This window comes from Hemitrygon akajei, chromosome 16 (genome assembly GCF_048418815.1).
Source record: "Hemitrygon akajei chromosome 16, sHemAka1.3, whole genome shotgun sequence".
In the NCBI taxonomy this organism is placed as follows: Eukaryota; Metazoa; Chordata; class Chondrichthyes; order Myliobatiformes; family Dasyatidae; genus Hemitrygon; species Hemitrygon akajei.
Window position 1 is genome coordinate 82,395,975 of NC_133139.1, and position 23,464 is coordinate 82,419,438.

The following is a 23,464-nucleotide window of genomic DNA, read 5'->3' on the forward strand; positions in this document are numbered from 1 at the left end:
AGAATTGTACTCCGAGCCCCTTTAAACAATGTAGCATCCTCATTGCCTGGAAGTTCCTAGTCCCTGACTGCTGAAAATGGAGAAGGAACATTCAGGATTGTCCTGAGAAGCTTGATCCATTGGTTGAGCGCAGTCTGTAGCCCAGTATAAACGATAGAAAGAGTGTGCACTCTCTCAAACTACCCAACCACCTGTTCCACCCATGGCAGAGTTTGCAGTTCCTACATCAGTCAGCTCAGGCTCTCAAGGTATTTTTTTCCCCCAAGGGGATTGTTGTGAACTTTTTACTTGGTGGGTAGGTTGACAGAGGATCTTTATTTTATGGATGTTGAATACAGGGCCCTTCATTTAATTTACTTCGGAGAAGGAAATGACCATGACTTGGCATAGAGCTCTACATTTGTGCATATACAATCAGTATTAGATCATTTGGCCATCGAGTCTGCTCCACTATTCAATGTTTGATACATTATTGCCTTACAATCCCATTCTCCTGCTTTCTCCCTATAACCTTTGATGTACCCCTAATTAAGAACCTATTAACCTCCTCTTTAAATATACCCAATGACTTGGCCTTCACAGCGATATGTGACAATGAATTCCACAAATTATCACCCTCTGGCTAAAGAAATTCCTCCTCATTTCTAATCTAAAGGGACACTTCTATTTTGAAGCTATGCCCTCTGGTCCATGGAAACATCCTCTCTGTGTCCAGTCTTTCACTCTACAGGAGATTTCCATGAGATCCCACCTCATTCTTCTGAACTCCAATGAGTACAGGCCCAGAGCCATAAAATGCTCCTCATGTTAAAACTTTCAATCTTGGGATTATTCTTGTGAAGATTCTTATGAACCTTCTGCAACGCCAGCACATCCGTCTGTAGATTAGGCGCCCAAAACTGCTTAGAGTACTCCAAATGTCTGACCAATGCCTTATAAAGCCATGGCATTGCATCCTAATCTTTATTGCTCTGCGTTATTCCCCTGAGATTGTTATCGCTATGGTGATAAACCCAAAGAGGGGATATTTGGGAAAATGTGATGGGGGAAGTACAGACAAGGTCAGGGGTGATGAGAAGGCTGAGAGTTCAAATTGGGGCTTGATGGACTGTGCATTGGATGGGAGTGCCGAGAAGAGATGAGTCATTATGGCTGAAGATATATACTTAGGCCCACAAGGAAGGAGGAGAAGGCTTGGAGTTTGAACTTGAACAAGGGGCAGGGTGCACACTTGGTGGTTGTGGTGGGGGCTACACAATTGTAGAATAGATGCCAGCTCAGAGGGAGTGACATCTAAAACTTTGACCAGCTTCTATAGACAGTGGTGGAGAGTATGTTGACTGGCTGCATCACATCCTAAAATGGAAACACCAATGCCCTTGAATGAAAAATCCTACAAAACGTAGTGAATTTGGACTAGTACATCATGGGTAAAGCTCTCCCCACTACTGAGTGCATCTACATGAAACACTGTCACAGAAAAGCAGCATCCATCAGCAGGGGACACCCCCCCCCCCACCACCACCAACACCCAGAACGTGCTCTCTTTTCACTGCTGCTATCAGGAAGAAGGTACAGAAGCCTCAGCACTCACACCACCAGGTGTAGGCTATGTTTCTATCCCTCAATCATCAGACTGTGAACCAAAGGGGGATAACTTCACTCAACTTCACTTGCCCCATCATTTAAATGTTCCATAACCTATGGACTTTTAAGGTCTTTTCATCTCGTGTTCTTGATATTTATTGCTTATTTTATTATTATTATTGCTTTCTTTTTGTATTTGTGCGGTTTATTTTCTTTTGCACCTTGGTTGAACACTGATGCCGTCTTTCATTGATTCTATTATGGTTATTATTCTATTGATTTATTGAGTATGCCTACAAGAAAGTGAATCTCAGAGTTGCATATGGTGACATATATGTACTTAGGTATGTGTTGGAAAGGGTGTCCAGGCTCGGCAAGTGTATTTGGAGAACATCCAAGAGGAGCTGAGAAAATATTCAAATATTCACAAGTTCAGAGACACAAGCTCCAAGCTGTTGAGATCAGGGAGAGGAACATCAGGGACAGATGGCAGAGGATGAACTTTAGAGGAGAAAGAAGGGGGAAATGACAAGGAGTGAGGTTTCGGGATAAGGGCAGAGAGGTTGGGAAGAGTACAAGCTACATTCTTAGACAATGGGGCATGAAATGGGGTTGTCTCTAAGCCTGGTAGGGAGACGAGGTGTGAGAGAGAAGAGACTAAACTCAGTGGGTGAAATTCAGGCAGACTTAATTCTGATTCATTTCATTCATTCCTTTTTTAATAGGTAAAGACTTTGATTGGCCAACTGCATGCATTGAGCTCGAAGAACATCTTTCCCATTGGTCAGGCATGAATCCCAAGGTGGAGCATTTTACACTGAATGAGGGGCACTTTGCCTCGGTGGACTGTGTGCTGCTGATTCAGGTAATGCTCCAGGTCTTGTCCACGTGCTCATCAGCTGATCCCAGCAAAGCCACACCTATGTCTACTGATGCTTCTCCTCCCTCCCCAGCCTTCTCTCCCCCATTCTATATGCCTCCGTTTTTCTGTTTCTGACTCTCCCTCTCCTCCTCTGTCAGCCTTTATTGACATCTGTATTTTCCTCTCCGTGTCTCTGCCTGTCTTTTTGTGGCTCTGTCCATGTCTATTTCTCTCTCTCTCTCCCCCTCCCCCTCCCTGTCTCTTCTCCCCCACCCCCCCCTTCTCTTTGTCTCTGTCAGCACACACTGTTTAACCATCCCTGCTTCTCCATGTTTCTCAGAATGCTTCGCTCTGTATTTCGGGATCCAGGGATCGGAATGTTAACATCTGGGACCTACGGCGTTTGTCCCAGGATAATGAGAAGGTTCTGGTGAAAACTCTTGGACATGAACAACAGGGAACTCACAGGGTGAGGATGCCAGCTTAAAAATCTATAACAGGGATTTTGACACAATCTCTATGCCCAATAGTGACCTTATCAGCCTCAGAATTTTGTTTTTCCTCGGGTCAGGGAAACCATCCCTGAGCCAGTCTCCTGCTCAGTCTGCAGTATGAGATTCTGTAGGGCTGCAGTGAATTGTACTCAGTGAGGAGCCTTATGGTGGAAAAGGACAGAGGGGTGAGGGAGGGGAGAAGTCGGTTTAAGGAGGTGAATTTAGTTTAGGAATAAACTCTCTGTTCTGTCAGTTGAACATTAACCATCTGATGGCTACCAGTGGAAGAAGAGTAAAGATTTCAAACATCAATCAAATAACTAAATGAACTTTATATAAACTGATCATGTAAATCTGAAGTAAAAAAAAAAATCAGTAGTACAGTAAGCACTCAGCAGGTAAGGCAGCATCTGTGGAAAGAGTAACGGTTTCATTCAAGTCCGAGATCCTTTATCAGAACGAGGAGAGGGAGGTTTTTTTACTGTTCTTTTTCCACAGATACTGCCTGACTTGATGAGTTTTTCCAACTCTTTCTATTAACTCAAAATTACTTTGATCAGAGTGATTTTGCTTTTTAATGGGAGATTGATGTGCATATTTTGACAGCCACTTTTCCTACCGTATAACAGAGAGACTGCACCTCTAAACCAATTCTCTTTGGAGCACTATTAAATATCCTGAGGTGAAAAGTACTGTAGAAATGTGGACTTTGTTCTGGCTCTGAGTGGGATGTTTTTTGATTCTTTTAGCTCTGCCACCCTATCTCTGCTCTTGTTGCAGGGCTGGGTCTGGGCTCTCGCAGCCCAGGACAATATGCTGTGCTCTGGATCGTGGGACAGCAGTGTCAAGCTCTGGGACATGGCTTCAGATGGTGCAGCAGTACGAGACATGAGGTAGCGTCTAAGTCTAGGGAGTGGAGGTGTGAGTGAAGTAACATTGTGTGACAGTGGGAGGTTAGACCCCAACCCACTGAAGTGGTGCTAGTCATTCACTGTTTCAAGCATTCCACTTCACTGGATATCTCAGGGCAGTTGGGATGTAGGTGCCCAGAGAGGCATTACTGCACACACCATCAGCCTGTGCTTCCCATTCATATTCCAGAAGACAATTAGATGGTTATGAAATGGTTTTAAGGGCAAAAGGTGAAAAGTTTAAAGGGAACACGAGGGGAAACTTCTTCACACAGAGGATCGCATGAGTTTGGAAAAAGCTGTCAGCGTAAGTGGTGCATGCGCGCTTGATTTCAAAGTTAAAGCGAAGTTTGGATAGGTACTTGGGTTATAGGGGTATGGAGGGCTATGGTCCTGGTGCAGGTTGATGGGGGTAGGCAGTTTAAATGTTTTCAGCATAGTTCAGATGGGCCGAAGGGCCTGTTTCTGTTCTGTACTTTTCTATGCCTCTCAAAGCAGCCAGTGCTGTTGCTCAGGCTCATCGTTCCAGGTGTCCACACATGTCTTGGCTTCATTGCTTTCCATCTCATTCTCGATTCCTGATTTAGGAGATGAGTAATCTGAGAGCATGAGTTGAGTGGCTGTGTGATTCTTCAGTTTTCCATAGTGTGGAGGCTATCAGACACTTGCATCACTCTGGCTCACAGTCAGCACACTTGCTGAATGTTCATACTGCATGGCTCCCTGCTTCCACCAGAATATTCCAGAAAAATGGGATATGCTGATCAGTGCCATTAGGAAAGCAAAGCGTGAGTACTGACAGGAAATTCACGGACATCTTTGTGACGCCAAGGACATGTGCATGTGACAAGGTATTCAACCATAACAAGCTTCATGCAGCCACCATCATTTCTGTGCTCAAGAGAGCGATGGTAACTGGCCAAAACAATTACCACTCAGTAACCTCAAGAATCGTGAAGTCCTTTGGGAGGCTGGTGATGGATTGTGTAAAATTCCACCCTCCTGCTACATTGGACCCTTTCCAGTTTGCCTACACTCAAACCGGTTTACTGATGATGCCATAGCCCTCCATTCTGTCCTGTCCCACCTGGAAAACAATGTCTCATACACTGAGATGTTGTTCATCAACATCAGCTTGCTGTTTAATATGATCATCCCTCAGGGGCTGGTGGGTAAGCTGTCCTTGTTGGGACTCGATGCCCCTCCCCGTGACTGGATCTTGGACTTCTTGACGGAAAGGGCCCATTCAGTCCGAGTTTGCAGCAAATTCTCAAGCTTCATCACAGAGTACTGGTACCCCCCCCCCCCCCCCCAGGGCTGTGCAGTCAGCCCACTGCTGTTCATGCAGCTGACTCACAACTGCACTGTCAGATCCAGCTCAAACCACATCATCATTGCTGATGCTACAGTGGTTGGCCTCTTCAGCAACGATGATGAGTCGACATACAGAGAGGAGGTAGAGGGGTTTGGAAAGTGGTGTGAGAACAGCAACCTGAGTCTCAGTGTGGATAAGACAAAAGAAGTGACTGTACAAGTCAAACCACTCTCCATTGCGCATCGATGTCTGTCATGGATGGAGTGAAGAGCACAAAGTTCCTTGGTGTGCACATAACGGACGATCTAACCTGGTCCCACAACACCACCTCACTGAAGAAGACACAGCAGCATCTACACTTTCTGAGGAGATTGAGACATGCGAGGCTTCCCGGCCCCTTCCTAACAACTTTTTTACAGGAGCACCATGGAGTGTTCTGTCTGCCTGCATTATCGTGAGGTATGGAAGCTATCAGACCACAAGGCTTTAAAGAGGATTGTAAAAATGGCTGAGAGGATCACTGTGATCTCCCTCTTCCCTTCCCCCTCCCCATTTGTGACATTTACTGGAATTGTTGCAGATAAAGGGCCTGAATCATTGTCGAGGATCCCTACCACCCATCCCACAATCTTTGACCCACTACCGTCAGGAGGGAGGTGCAGAGGCATTCAGATTAGGACTGCCAGGCTGGGTAACAATTTCTTCCCTCAGGCTGTGAGATTAATGAATATTCTGTCACCACTGAGGTCTCATCACTAGGATTGCGAGCTGTTTACTGTTTATCTGTGTTGTGCATTTTGAATTATATTTTATTAACTTATGAGCATATTTAGGTTAATGTGATGTTTGTGGATGTACCATGGTCTGGGGGAATGTTGTTTCATATATGTACGGTCATACAAATTTTAAGTTGTGTATCAGTCCAGGAGTTGTGACTTCTTTAGGAGGCATTGGAGTTTACACTGCACTTGTGGCATAAACACCCCACCCCCCTCGCCCAATCTTGTCTAAGTCCTTGCCATGTACATGTAGATATGAGGTAACAACAGAATGCAGTTTCCCCATAAGAGAATGCTCTTCACTGAGAAACCAGAGGCAAAGGTGTGTTCCTGAGCCACTGGGTGGCATGGGAGGGGGAGACGAGGCAAATTAGTGTCTGAACTGCCCCCTTATGGTGCAGTTGGGAAATGTGAGGCAGCAGGATGCGTAATGCAAACTGTTGTATTGCTGACTGAGATTTTATTTCCACAGCGGGAAAGCGGCTGTGCTCTGTTTGGTGTATCTTCCCGACGTCCTGGTAGCAGGATCATATGATAAGCTGGTCACCATGTACGATCCACGAGGTCAGTATGTGCTTTCTTCCGATGGGGGAAGGGGTAGAATTCATCCCTTGTTCTCCTGATACGCGCACAGTGGGCAATCTCATGTAGACGCTGGTTTGAGCAGTGATGTGTATCATTTTGATAGTTTGCTGTAGGCAAGTCGGTATTTGTTTAATTGCACTGTCCTCTATTCCACAGTCGATAACCCCGTGGTGGCCAGATGGAAGCTGCACTCCAGCGCTGTTCTCTCCCTGGTAGCCGATGATCGTTTTGTACTGTCTAGTAGTGAGGACAGGACCCTGGTGGTAGTAGATCGCAGAACTAATCATGTTCTACAAAGGCTGCAGGTATGTGTTGTCACCGATCAACCTGCTTTGGACCCCGCCTGGGCACCCATGCCCCTTGGGTCCATTCGCCATCACCTCCCTGCTCTCCCCGTTCACTCACTCACTGTGTAGGAACAGGATGGCCGCAAAGCTGATTCATAAACCACTCACCGGACTGATTTGGGTGAAAATGTAGAAGGGTCGGTTAGTAAGTTTGCAAAATTGGTGGAGTTGTGCATAGTGTAGAAAACTGGCAATGAAGATGGGTCAGTTGCAGATGTGGGTTGAGAAATGGCAGGTGGAGTTTAAGCCGGCAGAATATGAAGTGTTGCACCTCAGTAAGTCAAATGTAAAGGGACAGAACACTTGGAGGCAAGACCCTTAATAGTGTTAATGAGTAGAGGGATCTTGCGGTCCAAGTTCATTGCTTCCAAAAGGTGGCCATACAGGTTAATAGGGTGGTTAAGAAGGCATTTAGCATACTTGTCTTTATTAGTTAAGGCTTTGAGTCAAAAGCCCAGGAAGCTATGTTGGAGCTTCATAAAATTCTAATTAAGTCCTGTGCAGAGTATTGCATACGGTTCTGGTTGCCCCAGTGTAGGAAGGATGTTGGGGCTCTTGAGAGGGTGCAGAAAAGGTTTATCAGGATGCTGCCTGGATTAGAGGGCATGTGCTATCACGAGGGGTTGGACAAACGGATTGTTTTCTCTTGAGTGGCAGAGTGTGAGGGGAGAGCTGATAGAGGTTTATAAGAAAATGAGAGGCATAGATAGAATTGACAGTGTCTGTTTCCCAGGGTTGAGATGTCTAATACAAGAGGGCATGCATTGAAGGTAAGGGGGTAATTTCAAAGGAGGTATGAGGGATAAGGTTTTTTATGTAAGGAGTGGTGACTGCATGTAATATGCTACCTGGGGTGATGGTAGAGGCAAATGCATTGAGTATTTTTAAAGAGACGTTTAGATAAGCATGTGAGTGTAAGGGAAATGGATGTTGTGTAGTTTAATTGGCCATTTGATTATTAATTTAATTGGTTTGGCACTACAGTGTGGACTGAAGGGCCTGCTCCTGTGCTGTACTACTATGTTCTATTGAGTACACGAGTCTATCAATGTCAGCTTTGAATTTACTCTCCATGTGAGTATCGTTAGACTCTGCAGAAGAACTTCTCTCTCCATTTCTAAATGTGATTTGGTCCTGAGGCCATGTGCCCAACTAGTAGACTCCTTGTCTGAAAGGAATGGCCTTTCAGGTATCTAACCTGTCAGTACCTTGTCAATCAACTCTATAGAGTGGTGCACTTGCCAAAACCATCACTCCTCCAGCTCCATTTATTGTGAATAATAGTATACAGAGCAGTGGCATTGAATTGAAGGTGCCACAGCTGGCTGAGCTGCTGCCTCACATCTCCAGCGACCTGGATTCAACCCTGGTGTCCATTGTTGTGTATACACATGTATACTTTGCAGATATTCTGTGTGACCGTGTGGATTGATCGATTGGCGGCAACTTACAGCGAGTGGTAATGGTAGAATATGGACGAGAAATGAAGGGAATATTGGGAGTAGAATAAAATTAGAGCCTGTTTAGTGTTGCTGGTGCTTAATGATTGGTGCAGACTCAGTGGGCCAAAAGGTGTCTGCCTGGCAGATCTGGGCGGAGAGATGGCAGATGGAGTTTAAGCGGACGAAATATGAAGTGTTGCACCTTGGTAGGTCAAATGCAAAGGGATGGAACACTGTTGAAGGCAAGACTCTTAACAGATGATGAGCAGAGGGAGCTTAGGGTCCAGGTTCATAGCCCCCTGAAAGTGGCTACGTAGCTTAATAGGGTGGTTAAGAAGGCTTATGGCATGCCTGCCTTTAATTTGTCAAGACATTGAGTTCAAAAGCAAGGAAATTATGTTGGAGCTTCATAAAATTCTAATTAGGCCACATCTGGAGTACTGCATACAGTTCTGGTTGCCCCATTTTGATGGTGAGGCTTTGGAGAGGGTGTGGAAGAGGTTTACCAGGATGCTGCCTGGATTAGAGGGCTTGTGGTATAATGAGTGGCTGAGGCTGAGGGGTGATCTGATAGGGTTTCATAAGAGGCATAGATAGAGTAGACAGCATCTCTTCCCCAACTTTGAAATGTCTAATACCACTTGCTTTTATCTCTTCTCTCAGTTTGATTCTTACCTGTTGAGCATGTCATATGAACGTGGTGAGCTTTGGGCCGGAGACAGGTGGGGTTTGGTCCACGTCTTCGACCAACAGGATGGCAAGTTCCAGCATGCCAAGGTAAGGCCCTATACATTTTTTTCATTGTTGTGTTTGACAATAAGGGAGAGTTGTGTGTGCTGGTGGAGCATTTCTGAGTGTAAACAGCCTGCGGGTTATGGATTTGGAAATAGTGGAAAAGGAAATGGTTTTTCATCAAGTGTTGAGACTGATCTTGTCTCACAATTAACAATTCTGCTTTTCTCCCCAGTGCTTCAATGTTGGCCATCGTTCCCAGCTTACGGGAATCAGACATTCTGTAGGCACCCTTTACACTTGTTCAATGGATAAAACTATTAAGGTAGGTGCCTGAGCTGGTTAGCATAGTTTCGCTTCATGTACCATTTTACTAGGTGTGCTTGGCTCCCTCGACCCAACTCTGGTAGACTGATGGGCTGCTGTAAGTGTCGTGTGGGAAGTTGATGGGTATGTGAGAGAGAACAGGGCAATGAGACTGACTGGACAGCTTTGAGAACTGGGATGAGCACAATGGGCTGAATGGCCCTCCTGTAGAGTAACAGTTTTATTTTACTGCCCATTACATCACTGGCATGTAGGGCGGCAATGATGGTGTGTTCAGGATGCTTCATTTAGGGCTCCTTTTACCGTGTCATTAGCTTCTCTCAGTTTTCACTACTGTCAGTCTTGCAAGTCCCAGGTGGAGACTCAGGAACACCATCGGACTCAGATGTAGAAGGATTCTTCATTACTGTTTCCATATTAATTTTATTTTATCAGTCAGGGCTGTTAGCCCTGAGCTAAACCCTGAACTTGGCGGTCTGGTGGACCACTCTTAATCTGGCCTCTACTCTTCGACCTGTTGGGCAATGGTGACCCTATCAAAAGCCAAAACACAAGGCCCTCACACCAGGTAACATAATTCTCCAGGTTATTGAGGCACACAACTTTCCAACCACAACAAGGTGACCCTCTTGGAGGAGGATAACAGAGGCTAAAAGTACTATTCCCTGTATTTCACATTACAGCAGCCTTTGTAGGTAAAAATCAGTTAATCTCTGTTCACTAAACCCCTAATTCCTGAATAATAGAAAGGGCACAGATTAATCTTGTTTACTATTGGTGGCTAACATTGGTGTAAGATGCCAGAAACCAGAGGATTTATTATATCTGCAATTCCTAATGAACTCATTATGACAACTCATAATGAGATATCATTCAGGACCTGGAACCTTGTCTGTGGAATCAGGTCACAGATCGTGAAGACTGTTCGAAGGGAACAAGGGGTATCCATTCAGTCCTTCCAGATATATTATACCATTCAGTTAAATCCTGACTTTTTTATTCTATATTCATTGGTTTCATAACCTATTAACTCATTGCCCATTACACCACAGTCATTTAGGGCAGCAATGAAAGTCCTCCATCTCTGTCCATATAGAAGGATTCTTCATTGCAGTTTCCATAACAATTTATTTTGACCAGTCAGGGTTGTCAGCTGAACCCCTGAACCTGGAGGAATGGTAGACCACTTTTAGTCTGGCTTCTACCCTTTGACCTGTTCGGACTACTCTTAATCTGGCCTCTACCCTTTGACCTGTTGGGCATGGGTGACCCTACCAAAAGCACCCTCACATCAGCCAGCATAGCTCTCCAGGTCACTGAGGCACATAACTCTCCAACCACAAGGTTGTGGTCCTCTTGGAGGAGGGTAACAGAGTATGAAAGTACTATTCCTTTCATACCATTCCTTTGGCTTTGAACCTACAAAGAGCCAAAGCACAAGGCCCTGAATAGAGACAAAATAAATCTCTGGGTCATTAAGGCACACAAGCCTCCAAACCCTACAACAAGGTTGTGGTCCTCTTGGAGGATAACCTTTTAAATGCATTCCAAAAATCTTCATACTTTAGAAGACAATATATGAGATAAAATAAATTCAGTGACTACCTCCTGGTGTCAAGATTGTTCTCCTTAGTTTGGCCTTGGGAAACTTTTCTCTGATCCTCTCACCCCAAACACTGATCAGATCTTACCCTGTCGGAACACATGGTCAATGTTCCCTCTAATTTGCAATGTCCAGTGTGCGCAAAAATACTTGTGCTGTGCAATTTTTACCCAGTGTCGACAATAGGTGCACACTGAGTATTTAAGTGAAAGTAAACCTGAAGCTATCATAAGGATAATAAACTTCCAAGTCCAGTTTATTGTTCATTGCTTTTGGTGTAGCAGTTTCTACTGTTTCATTAAGCTATTCCGCTTTAAAGAAACTAGCAATTCTTTTGAGCTTCACGCCATTTGCTGCTTTGGATTTTGATGTAGTGAATCAATTATTTCTTGAGTAGAAGGTATAAATAAGCCAGTTCTAAAATTTGCAGACAAATCATTGCAAACTCTACATTGCCAATACCGTCCACATCAGAAACCAGAAAAAGGAAGTGTGATTGTGTATGATTGTGAAATATATTTAACATGCCAATGTGATAGAGGGTGACAACCTTTTGTGCACAGTATAAATTCCTTTGTGCGCTAGTAGCAAAAGACATGTATGCGCGCGCACCTTAGAGGGAACTTTGCATGTGGTTTATCCAAGTTTGTGCCCCACCGCGGAGCTCCAGCACCCTTCTGATTTGCTGGTAGGTTTCTGTAATCGTATGTATTACTTTGTCCACAGGTGCACTTGCCAACAGCGCCACCTCACACAATTTGCACTTTACCGCACAATGACGTCGTGAATGGGGTGAGTACAATATCTGCACGTGGCTACTCCTGAGTCAGTACTTATGGTTTGGTGCTTATTTGCTGCCTGTCTCTCAGTATGATAGTCTCAGAAACTGACGATGTGGGCAGAGGGTGGGGCTGTGGAAGGTGAGGCTCCAGAGGAGGTTCATGATCCTAGGAAGAAAAGGTTAAAGTATGAGGGGTATTTGATAGCTCTTGGCCCATACTCTCTTGAGTTTAGAATGAGTCGGGGGCAGGCGCTCTCATTGAAAGGCCTTAGACACAGTGGATGTGGAGAGGATGTTTGCTGTGCTGGGGGAGTCTGGGATCAGGGCACAGACAGATGGGGAAGAATATATTTAGCTGGGGGTGGGGGGTGAATCTCTGGAATTCATTGCCACAGACAGCTGTGGAGGCCAAGTCATTGGGTGAGATTTAAAGCGGATGTTGATAGGTTCTTGATTAGTGAGGGCATCAAAGGTTTCAGGAAGGAGGCAGGAGTAGGGTTTGAGAAAGATAATGAGTCAGTCATAATGGAATGGCAGATCACTGGATGGGTCAAATGATCCAATTTTACCCCTCTGTCTTCTGGTGTTACACATTTGAAGAGTATCTAGGGCAGGGGTTCCCCCCTCGGGTCCACAGACCCTTTGCTTAATGGTAGCGGTCCATGGCATAAAAAAGGTTGGGAACCCCTCATCTAGGAGCACTTGGCTCATCCAGGGAAAGATCAGCATGCTGCTAGTTCCCGCTGAGCTGTCTGATGAGGGTCAGGTCTGGCCAGGGTTAGACCAGGTTTGGATCTAGGGTCTCTTGGCTTATCCAAGGGAAGATCAATTACCCCCACTTCCCACTGGGCTGTCTGGTGAGGACCAGGTGTGGCTCGGCTCTGTTAGTTTTGAGGCAGCACTCACCCATGTGGAAAATGGACACGGGGGTGAGATCAGCCAGTTCAAATTGATTCCACGCAGATTAGCATTTCATTCTTGTCGCTGTCTGTAAGGAGTTGGTACGTTCTTCCCACGACCACATGGGTTTCATCTAAGTGCTCTGGCTCCCCCCAACTCCAAAGACATCCGGTTAGGGTTAGTGAGTTGTGGGCATGCTGTGTTGGCACTGGAAGCATGGCAACACTTACAGACAGCCTAGCGAAATCCTCACCAATTTGATTTGACAGAAAGTACACATTTCCCCATGTTTCAATATACACGTGACAAATAAAGCTAATCAGTCAATCCGTAGAATCCCTAGACGAGGTGGGAGAGCGGTGAGGGTGGGTATAGATCTCCATGAACCTCCACACGAGTGGGTGTGGGAGGGCTGAGTGTGTGGAGAAATGGAGAGAATCCTATGCCAGAAGGGCATGGGGAGAGCTGTATACTTTGGATTGGGTGTACCCCCTGCTAATGCTGGAACGGTGTTCTCTGCTCCAGATAAGTGTGGAGAAGGACGTGTTGGCAGCAGCTTCTGGATCCATGTCTGTGGAGATCTGGAGAATGGGCAAGTGATGAGGACACTGGCCTGAGCTCAGTGTTTGGGTTCCTGAAGAGCAGCACCAGGAGGTCTTCAGCCCCTGCCATCATCAGCAAGGCTACAGGTGTTGTCAGGATCTTCAGTAAGAACCTCCACTGGCATCATATGACTACAGACAACACCCCCATCATTCTCCTAATGCATTAAATTCCTATTGAATGAGACACTTACACACTAATATTCTTCCTGTGGTTGCTTGAATCTCTCCTTTCTCTATGTGGGAGTGGAAGGTGCTAAGAGAGCAGAACTGGACATCAAGAGCTGGTTGTGATGTCAGTGAACGGCCCTGTCAATATATGCCAAAGTTTGACGCCACTCTGGTTTAGATCAACTTTTCTTCCTGTAGCAATTCCAATCCATGATTTGGGATCCCTCCACCTGCTTCTTTGACGCTCATTCAGAGACGTGAAGTTATAACTGCATGTTTAATATGCACCTGTTTTGGTGAGGGGCTTAGCATTGGGCTGGGAATGGTGATACCCTCCCTCAAACCTTAAGTGACCAGTGGTGGGATGTTTATGGTGGACATTCTGTCTGTTTTTCAGGCTCTGTACGCTGAAGAGCGACTCTTACTCAAGATTGTGCTGACATCTGGATGAAGAATCACTTTGTAAAGTTCCATGGCATCACAGAACAGGCCATGTAGTTCACTCCCACCCTCCCTCTCTCCCTCTCCATTGGTGAATCATTTCCTCTGTGATTATAGGAATTGTGCCTGTTCTGTAAACGGGTTTAGTGCGGGTAGTTACTCTTACCTGCGAGTTAGCACATTTGCCTGAATCAGAAAGTTGTGGTTTGATTCCTACGCTGGTGACGTCAGCACAATAAGTGAGATTGACACTCCAGTGCAGTGGTTTTGGATGATCACTCTGCTCTTCACGTGGGTTCAAAATAACTGTGGCAATGCCTCCGACTTAGTTGTTCATAAAATCCATACCCTTGCTGGCATGCAACTCTGACACTAGTTCTATTTGCCTGTATGCAATCCTGGTATCTGAACTTTTCCTTGCATATGGCACCAGTGCATACACAGAACGAGCTGTGGGTCTCACCGTGATGAACTGACTTCAGCATCATCAACCAGTCAATCTAAATACGTCCTTAGAAACATAGAAAACCTACAGCACAATACAGCTCCTTCGGCCCACAATGCTCTGCCGAACATGTACTTAGTTTAGAAATTACCTAGGGTTACCCATAGCCCTCTATTTTTCTGAGCTCCATATACCTATCCAGGAGTCTCTTAAAAGACCCTATCATATTGTATTATGACTTTTCTCCATTATCCTAGGAAAAATTAACCTCTAAGCCTGTACTCCAGAGGCACATTATGTGACCATCCAACATCTTGTTGTTTGAGGTGTTTAGGTTTGGGCAAATCAGTTGCCAAGTTTCCCAGGCAGCACAGACTACTGAGTAATGGGACTTTGCGTCGGTTGGAATCTGTGCACAGGTTTCACCATTGTTCCTCATTTCTCTGAGGCTACACAGGACACTGGATAAATGTACCCATGAGTGGATTCCTTTAGCACTCCTTTTTGGGACAAGGTTGGTCAACTGAGATTAGAGCTCAAGGCAGGAATTTTAGTATCATTTAGGTAACAGAACCCCAACAGTCTTTCACCCTATGTGGCCACAAATCCTCCAACTGACATCCCTGATAGCTGTGATTTTAGGGTATAAAAGCTGTCCGTTCATCTAGGCACTGGCCTAAGACAGGTCTGTGTGGCAATTGATCAGCCTTGCTTGAATTGGGTGGAGACTAAATCTCTCTGAGTATAAAATATGGCTCTGAACAATATTCGAGTGGAGCAGGTGATGGAAGGGAAGATGCGGAGATGGTACCCAAATAGCAGAAAGAAACTTAACGTAAGAGAATGCTGTAAATTTAATACTTGAAAGGTTCTTTATTTTAATAGTTGTCCAACTGCATTCAAGACTTCTTCACTTTAGTCTGAGGAGGAGGAAAGGAACATTAGTATCCTGTACTTGGTCCTCTTCAATGCCCTGGTATATCTTAGACCTAAGAGGTATTGCAGATGCTGGCAATCTACAGCAATACACGCAATGTTTATTCCCATGCCCGACCTGCTGAGATCCTTCAGCACATAGTGTGTATTGCTCCAGTATATCTGTTCACTATATGTGTGCAGTTTTTGTGCCTGTATATGTTGCTGTGGTGGAATTCTACTTCCACCATGGAGGCAGAGACACAGAGCTGCAAGATCAGGTGTAATATAGAGATCTGGTCCTATTAGAAGTGCTCTTCCTTTACTGCATCCCTAGCCCTTAACTGGTGACACAACGTTGGGAGGGACCGTGGTGTTATTGAGCACATGAGGCTACAATGAGATGCTGACTAGTTAAGAGATCAAACTATGACAGGGAAGTGACCTCATTCGAGCTCACTGACTGCTAGCCTGAATCTTTTCCAGAGTTACAGAGAGTAACTGTATAAATGAGGTTATCCTGCTCCGCACTGCAGTGAAAACACAAATGGACACAGTATTGAAAATACTGAAAAGCAAAAATCTGCAGATGACAAATCTAAAACATAATCAGAAAATTCTAGAAGCACTCAGCTATCAGTCAGTATTTGTGGAGAGAGGAAGAGTTAATATTACATGTAACATTAGCTCTGTCTTTCTACAGATGCTGCCTAACCTGCAGTATTTTCTGAAATCACTGATGAATCCCCAGGCTGTTTACTCTGTGTCCTGTGTCTCTTCACTGGATAACCCACACCCCATGAAGAGGTGCACACAGGGCCCAGAGCTGACATGTTCTGATCACAAGTGGGTTTTTTTTGGCCTTCTGCTCTCACAGATGCCTGAGAGTCAGAGGGGCAGCTCCAAACACTATTACACTGAAGATATGCTGTGTTGCTAGTGGGACGGCAGTAAGGTTGTGACATCCACTACAAGGGGCAGCATTGGGAGTGTGTCACACTGTTGTACGGGATTCAATAAAACTATCTGATCACATCACTCTTCTTGTGAGCGTGCTATAAAGAAAATTGAATATACTACTGTATTTCCATCACTACAAGAGCAAATTGACCTTGGAACCATTCAATGCCTATCTTTAATTTGCTCTGTGGTATTAGTTTTCACCAGTATACAGCCCAGCTCCAGGTTAGACATGTCATAATCCTGAAGCTTCTTGCTGGTATCAATACACCAGTGTCCACCCTCACTCCCCACCTAGCTTACATTCTTCCCCCTTCCCCTTTCCATCACAACTGTTCTCTGACACTGAATGCTTCCTGTTCACCCTTCTTGGAGAAGGAACATAACATTCTGGATAACTAACTGAATCTTAGTGTCTGATTATCTTCGTGTTATCCCTTCACTCCCTCCTCACACTGACACTGATACCTTTTGGATTCGGTCTGCTGTTGTTGAACTGGGGACGTCCTGCTGCTGTTGTGGAACGTGAGGAAACTGGGGCAGATGCTAATCAAATAACTCATCACCTGTCACACCATATTGCTGGAGCACTCTCAGTCATGACAAACAGAAGGCTGAAGCTGAATGTGAAATGTGACAAAAGCCTTTAATTTCCAACAATTGTGCTTCAAAATTGATGATCCCTATAAACTACTGCATCAGCCTCAGCCCCACCTTTTCCCACCCTTTGCCTGCCTTTCTGCCCAGCCTCCAGGGTCCCTGCTAACTAGTTCTGCCGTCAAGGCTGAAGTCAGAATGCAGCCTGTATGCAGGGCAGTGTCTGAGGTGAACAGTCAAATTCTGGGCAAACAGGAAGACACAAAGGCCCTGTGTCATTCCCACTCTTCAACTCAACTCTCTGGGGAAGCTATAAAACAAATGACATTTGAAGCATTTGTGCTTGGGTAATTTCCTATGTTTCTAGAGTTATGTTTCTGCTGTCACTCTCCTCAGTCTTATGACAAGCTCCTTTCCCTTTGCAACCTCCCACTCTTGAAAGGATGGTGAATACGTCATCCAAAATGATAGCTGAGGAATGAGAGGCTGATCATATTAGGATAATGCAGGAATGGATTGTGGTTCTAGGATGTGGTAGATGCTGGGTGTCAACATGTGTCAGTAAGGTTACAATATGATGCAAGGCTTCTTGTCTTTGAAAGGATTCTCCGAGGTTGGAATTCCTATCAGCAGTGGGTCTTTTGTCGTGTGTTCCTCGCAGTAGTTCATCAGGTCTGTTGCAGCTTTTGAAACCTAGAAGAGAAATTGGGTCAGGGAAAGAGAGAGATGGGGTGATGCTAGCAGGAGGGGTGGTTGACATACACCTAACTCAAACATCTCTTCCCCAGTCCAGAGTTATTGACCATAAAAATGAGATTGAAGTTATGAGTCCTGATGAAGAGTCTTGGCTTGAAACATCAACTCAGAACTCTTTTCCATAGATGCTGCCTGGCTTGCAGAGTCCCTCCAACATTTTGTGTGTGTTGATTTAAAGTCATGGTGCTTGAGACCTTTCACAGCTGATCTTGCAGGGAGCAGCCCTGGAGCTGGTTCCCCTGGTAGTTAAATTGTCCAGCTTACCAGCAACTCATCTCCGGTACAAGACAGTATGACTAATTATGAGCATTTTCCCTCCCTCTTCTACACCCCCCCCCCCCCCCACCCTCAACAGTAAAATCATCCCTGGAGCCTGGCAGAACATAAAGCCAACAAATCCCATTAGAAATTCAGGAAGAATGTGGAACTGTTACACAAGGGCTGTCACTGAGGAGAATAGTACTATCGTGTTTCTGGGGACCCAGTAACAGGTTTAATATCACTGGCATAGGTCATGAAATTTGTTTTGCAGCAGCAGTACATTGCAATACATAATAAAAAAAAATACTGAATTGCAATCAAAATATATTTTAAAATTAAATAGTGCAAAAAGAGCAAACAAATAAAAGGAGATAATGTATGTGGGTTCATTGTCCATTCAGAAATCTGATGGCAGAGGGGGAAGAAACTTCCTAAAATAATGAGTGTCTCTCTTCAGGCTCCTGTGCCACCTCACGATGGTAGGAATGAGAAGAGGGCATGTCCTGGGTGATGGGTGTCCTTTCTGAGGCATTGTCTGGATAAACAAATTGGGTGACAGGAGTAGAAAAGATATGCTGATAGGAAGAGAGGTGGTGGTTAAAAGATGGAGCCAATCCTGCTTGTGATCAATATCCACACCAGTTTTTTACTGATGTATGAAATTGATCAGAATTTACTTCATGTAGCTTGAATGAAACAAAATAAGATGAAGCAGACTTTAAAATGTACTCAATTACGGAGAGATGCAAATTTATTGAGATACAGCAGGGAATGGGCCTTTGAACTGTGCCACCCAGAAATGTCTGATTTAACCCTAGCCTAATCATGGGACAATTTACAACGACCAATTACCCTACCAACCAGTCAGTCTTTGTACTTTGGGAGGAAACCCATGTGTCATGGGGAGAACAGACAAACTCCTTGTAGGCAACGGTGGGAATTGAACCCCGGTTGCCTGTACATGCTGTAAAGTGTTGTGATAATCACTACGCTAGTTTGCTGAAAGATGATTTTAGGATTAAGTTTAAGAATGTAACCTGCTGTCTGATTTTTAAAAAGTTCTTAAAATCCAGGAACATGTCTTCTCTGCTTGGACAGATTTGTCATTGATTTTATTTTTGTTTTTCCTATAGAATTACTAACAATCCTTCGCCCGTTTTACACCATTTGCCACTGAGTTTGAATCTACTGGAAGTCAGTGAGCCAGTCAAGGGCTGCATCACCACCATACAATCAGGGTGTTGTCTTCTTCTTAAGCCCATCACCCATACTGAGGGCATAGGCTGCGGGCAGCATCTTGCCAGATTTCTCTGTCCTGTGCCACTCTTCCAAGTGGCCTATTTTATCCTTCCTCTCCCAGGGAATAGATCTTTGGAGCTTTTGTTGGTGTTTCTGTCGCTCTGGGTTCTAATGGGGATGGAGTTGCTAGCCCCATGCCCAATCCTCCTCCTTTTGCAGCTGGGGTTGGGAACCATCTGTGGTGGAGTTGGTCAGGGTGTCCTCTGCTCAATGTGTCCAGAACTACTAGATCAGTATCGTCCACCCCTTCCCTTCCTCTAGGTCAGTCATTCACTGACTCCCCCTCCCCTTCACCCAGTCCCATCACTGAATGTCCACCTCCTCCTTGGTCTATCCCTCACTATTCAACACTGTACAATACTGTCACCACAACTTAATGTGGTACTCATGTGGCTTAATTAAGATGCCTTCAGCTAATGGTACCTTCCCCTTTCTTAAACCTTAGTGTTTGGATTGAATAGTTTTAATTGCTACGTTAACCCATGGTACAAATTTAAGTAATTTGTGTATCTGCTCCAAATCTTTCTGTTCCTCTACCATGCCTAGTCATTCAGTAATCTGCCTATTTTTGCACCAAAATGTACTACCTAGTATTTATGTGTTGAACTTCACTTGCCAATTATTTGCCTTTCTGCAATTGCTGTTATTTTGCTATCAGTCTGCCGTCCAGCGTCTACTACCCTGATATATTCTCCAGATAATCTTTTGATCAATTGGGACTGCTAAAGTACCTTAATCCTGTCGATGCCAGCCTCCATCCGCAGCTGTTCCACCGCCTTTCTAGTGTGAGCAATGTAATTTGCTGTGACCGCCTTTGTGGACATTCTTGAGCCTGTGTGAAGTACAGTTAGCAAGCCCAGCAACAGTCCTGCGGGAGGCAAAACAGGGCAGAACTCAAGGAGCAAGTACAAGAAAACACAAGTGTACATCTACAGAATACGATCAACATCTCAGCATTTGCTGAAGTAACAAGCTGTTGTGAAACATGGCCCCTCGTGGTAAATAATGGGTTTTAATCTCCCAAAATGGATAAAGGTTGGCTACGTTCCAGGATATGACCTATGTCTGAATGATGGTATCAGTTTTCAGGGGCTCAGTGAAAGACTGATTAATAAATAGAGAGCAATTAATCTGATCTCCCCCACATCACAGTGTCTGTCTGGGTCAGTGCTCCCAATTCTCCATCCGTGTCTTCCCCAATCAGTCAGACCTGCTGGGTCTGGTTTAGCAGAATATTCACTTTTGTCTTCATGGTGTGAGGTTCAGTGATGGACTTCCTGTTCCCTTGATGTTGTGCCCAATTCCAAGGATTTTCTAAAAGTGCTGGCACTTCACTGCCCTCACCCCAAACTCCTGGGGGTTTGCTGATTCATTTGTGGCTATGCTATCACCATCTTAATTGACCAGGCAAATAATTTTGTCTCCAAAAGCAGCTGTGGGCCAGAACTATTGAACATACAGCTGCATTGATTCTGGTCTGAGAATTGTATCAACAAGCAAGAGATTCTGCAGATGCTGAAATGTTGGAGGAACTCAACAAGTCGGGCAGCTTCTATGAAGGGAAATAAACAGTTGGTGTTTTGGGCTGAGATCCTGGGGTCCTAGCCCAAACTGTTGACTGTTTGAGTCCAGATGAAGGATCTGAGCCCAAAACATTAACTGTTTATTCCTTTTCATAGATGCAACCTGACTTGCTCAATTCCTCCAGTACTTTGTTTAAAATTGCACTCAATGACCACGTTATTAGTTACAGGAGAGGGACCTGGTGTGCTTTACTGCTGCTGTACCCGTCACTTCAACATTCGATGTGTTGTGCATTCGGCAATGCAGCTCTGCAAACCATGGTTGTATTAGTTCCATTTAATATCAGAATATATACAATATATAACCTGAAATTCTTACTCTCCACAGACATCCTCGAAACAGAAGAAACTCCCCATAGAACGAATGACAGGAAAAATATAGGAACCCAAAGCCCCCTGACCCCTCCCATGCACAAGCAGCATCAACTTTCCCGCCTCCATTTATTCTAGCATAAAGCAACAGCGTTCCCACCCTCCACCATGCAAGCGACAACAAAGCCCCCCCCCCCCCCCCCCCCCGGCATGGTTATTTGAGTTACTGTCACCTTCCTGACAGCTTGAACGAGTCTAGCTTCTCTAATCTTTTCTGACCTCTCGTTAACGAGGCATTTTCGACCACAGAACTGCCACTCAGTCGTGTCTGAGATACTCAAACCACCCCATCTGTCACCAACAATCATTCCACAGTTAAAGTTACATTTCTTCTCCATTCTCCTGTTTGATCTGAACAGTAACTGATCTCTTGACCATGTCTGCATGCTTTTATGGATTGAGTTGCTGCCACATGATAGGCTGATTGGATATTTGCCTTAATGAGCAGGTGTATCTAACAAAGTGGCTACAGAGTATATACTTCTCTCTCCCCTCCCTCATTTGAGAATATTGAAATTAGCTCAAAAATTTCATTCCTAGTCCTATTAGCATGTCTTACCTTCAGGCTCCGATCGTTCTTTCTGTCTGAGCAGTCCCACAACAGGGGGTACCTTAGAGAACATTCAGCACAGATGTTTTTGATGGATGTCATCACAGAATGCTGCCAGAGTCTCAGAGCAGCTGCAGTTAGTGTGATGTACCGTCCATTAGCAACAGCATTTCCCAGAGATTCATCACCTCTAACACTGCAAGCCATCTGAAGATACTCCACCGTAGAGTAATCAAAAATAAGGGGGTTAGGGTGGGTTACTAAGCTTGGTTATGAATAGCTCAAGATTGTGAAAAGAGAGGTTTAGGGAAAGTGGTGGTGGAAATACCAGTGGCAGAGAGTTGAAATCTGGGAAAGGATCAAAATTGGGACAGTGTAAGTAAACGCTAAGTTATCTGGAGGTAGCATCAGTCTTGGCAGACGAGCTTTAGGCAGCGATGAGTTGGATTTGTTAATGATCAGAGTTTTACCGTAGTTTATCAACTTATTCAAATAGCTTTGATTATATTAATAAGATGTTGAAAACAGTTTGTTAATTGACCACGATTAGACAGAACTACATACCTGAGGCAAGGAGCAGTTTCCAGTTTCTGCTTTCCCTCTTCGGAGCTCCGTGTAGATAATGCAGGTAAATCACTTCAAATGGGAACCTGATTTTCCTTTGAAGGGAGAATCAGAGAGACTGCAGCCCCTCCTCCTGCTTGGAGTGGAGTCCTCTGACTGACTGATGTACCACTGCTGCTAGTGGGCAAGGCTCACACTAAGCCACCATCCCACCTCCCTGCCTGATTTATTTGCTACCTGGTGCTTCAGAATGGCAGCTCACTCGCTGAAAGCTGCCTTCACACCGAGGGGTCATACAGTTAAATGTCAGACTTCAAAACAACCCATCCCTCCTTCTGCTGCTCTTTACTTATTTATAAAGTCTTTGTTTTCAAAATGAGTCCCCTTTGGAATTCTTTTAATCCTTGAGGAGCCCCAGCTCAGTTCTCCTGTTCTAATGCTTCAAGGGGTGTCTGTGACAATAAATGAAGTTGGGAGGTGGTTGATAAAGATATTAACATTCCCTTTGGATTTGTGTTGATTTAAAGCTGCCTGTTCAAGTTCTTCACCTTGCACTTCACAAGAAGCTAAAACCATCTGAACAGAGGGTCCTGCAAAGCTCCTACCCAGCCAAAGCACAGGCCACTGTGAAGCCCAGATCCAAACTTCCCCGCCAGAGTTGCTCTGAGGTGCACGCTGTGCTTTCAGGGGAGGAGAATTAAAACCCAGAAATCCGTGGAACTCTGGAATAAAATCTTGAAACAGCAGAAATACTCAGACGGTCAGACAGTGTCCGCAAAAAGAGAATTGAGTTAATCTAATAGGTCAACAGCCTTTCATTTGTAGAAGGCTGCAGGACAATAGTAACCCATTGGATGTGAAAACTGGTTAAAAACATAGAAAGCCCACAGCACAAAACAGGCCCTTTTGCCCACAATGCTGTGCTGAACATGTACTTACTTGTGCAACAAATTTCATGACATGTACCGGTGATATTAAACCTGATTCTGATTTGGATCCCTTTTTCAAACAAGAGTTAAATTGGCTATTTTCCAATCTTCTGGTACACACCCGGAATTTAGTGAGTTTTGAAAATTGTCAGCTAATCTAATTGGCTCACTATCTCTGCAGCCATTTCCTTTAACACCCTTGGGCACAGGCAGTCAGCTTCCAGCAATTAGTCTGCTTTTAGACTTGCGAGTTTCTCAAATACTATGTTCCATTTTATCGAGAGCTTTACAATTTCATTTATTTGAAACAGGTCCATCTATTTTCTAAGGAATATTTACAGTTTGTCACTAAGA

General features: G+C 44.7%; 2 protein-coding genes across 7 annotated transcripts in view; one reads left to right on the top strand and one right to left on the bottom strand.

The window, feature by feature from the left end:
• The window catches only part of fbxw9 (F-box and WD repeat domain containing 9), a 34,717-nt gene extending 18,440 nt beyond the window's left edge, over positions 1 to 16,277 (top strand). For 4 of the 5 annotated variants that reach the window (XM_073069322.1, XM_073069318.1, XM_073069320.1 and 1 more), the window contains exons 4-12: positions 2,313 to 2,452; positions 2,790 to 2,918; positions 3,724 to 3,836; positions 6,421 to 6,512; positions 6,690 to 6,838; positions 8,986 to 9,099; positions 9,290 to 9,379; positions 11,711 to 11,776; positions 13,191 to 16,277. In XM_073069322.1, coding sequence (XP_072925423.1) covers positions 2,313 to 2,452; positions 2,790 to 2,918; positions 3,724 to 3,836; positions 6,421 to 6,512; positions 6,690 to 6,838; positions 8,986 to 9,099; positions 9,290 to 9,379; positions 11,711 to 11,776; positions 13,191 to 13,265 — 968 coding nt within the window. In that variant the 3' untranslated portion in view covers positions 13,266 to 16,277. The remainder of the gene's footprint in view (positions 1 to 2,312; positions 2,453 to 2,789; positions 2,919 to 3,723; positions 3,837 to 6,420; positions 6,513 to 6,689; positions 6,839 to 8,985; positions 9,100 to 9,289; positions 9,380 to 11,710; positions 11,777 to 13,190) is intronic. The other variant, XR_012101814.1, reaches the window with a different exon arrangement.
• Positions 16,278 to 16,542: 265 nt separating this feature from the next.
• LOC140740235 (guanine nucleotide-binding protein G(I)/G(S)/G(O) subunit gamma-7-like) lies at positions 16,543 to 22,781 on the bottom strand. Of its 2 annotated transcripts, none has more exons than XM_073069329.1 (3): positions 22,182 to 22,781; positions 19,844 to 19,980; positions 16,543 to 17,489 (listed from the first exon to the last, which is right to left on the bottom strand). In XM_073069329.1, exons 2-3 carry the CDS (start codon positions 19,934 to 19,936, stop codon positions 17,364 to 17,366), a joined length of 219 nt encoding a protein of 72 aa, XP_072925430.1. In that variant the 5' UTR covers positions 19,937 to 19,980; positions 22,182 to 22,781; the 3' UTR covers positions 16,543 to 17,363. The 2 variants fall into 2 exon arrangements, with proteins under 2 accessions (XP_072925430.1, XP_072925429.1); XM_073069328.1 differs by lacking the exon at positions 22,182 to 22,781 and adding an exon at positions 21,627 to 22,012.
• Positions 22,782 to 23,464: the final 683 nt, after the last annotated feature.

Excerpts from the sequence above, each read along its gene's own strand:
- LOC140740235 (XM_073069328.1), bottom strand. The coding sequence starts at position 21,690 with ATGTTCTCTAAGGTACCCCCTGTTGTGGGACTGCTCAGACAGAAAGAA. Across the intron at positions 19,981-21,626 it reads AGAACGATCGGAGCCTGAAG|GACTGTTGCTGGGCTTGCTA; the intron begins GTAAGACATGCT and ends TGCCTCCCGCAG. Across the intron at positions 17,490-19,843 it reads CTGGCATCGACAGGATTAAG|GTTTCAAAAGCTGCAACAGA; the intron begins GTACTTTAGCAG and ends TTTCTCTTCTAG.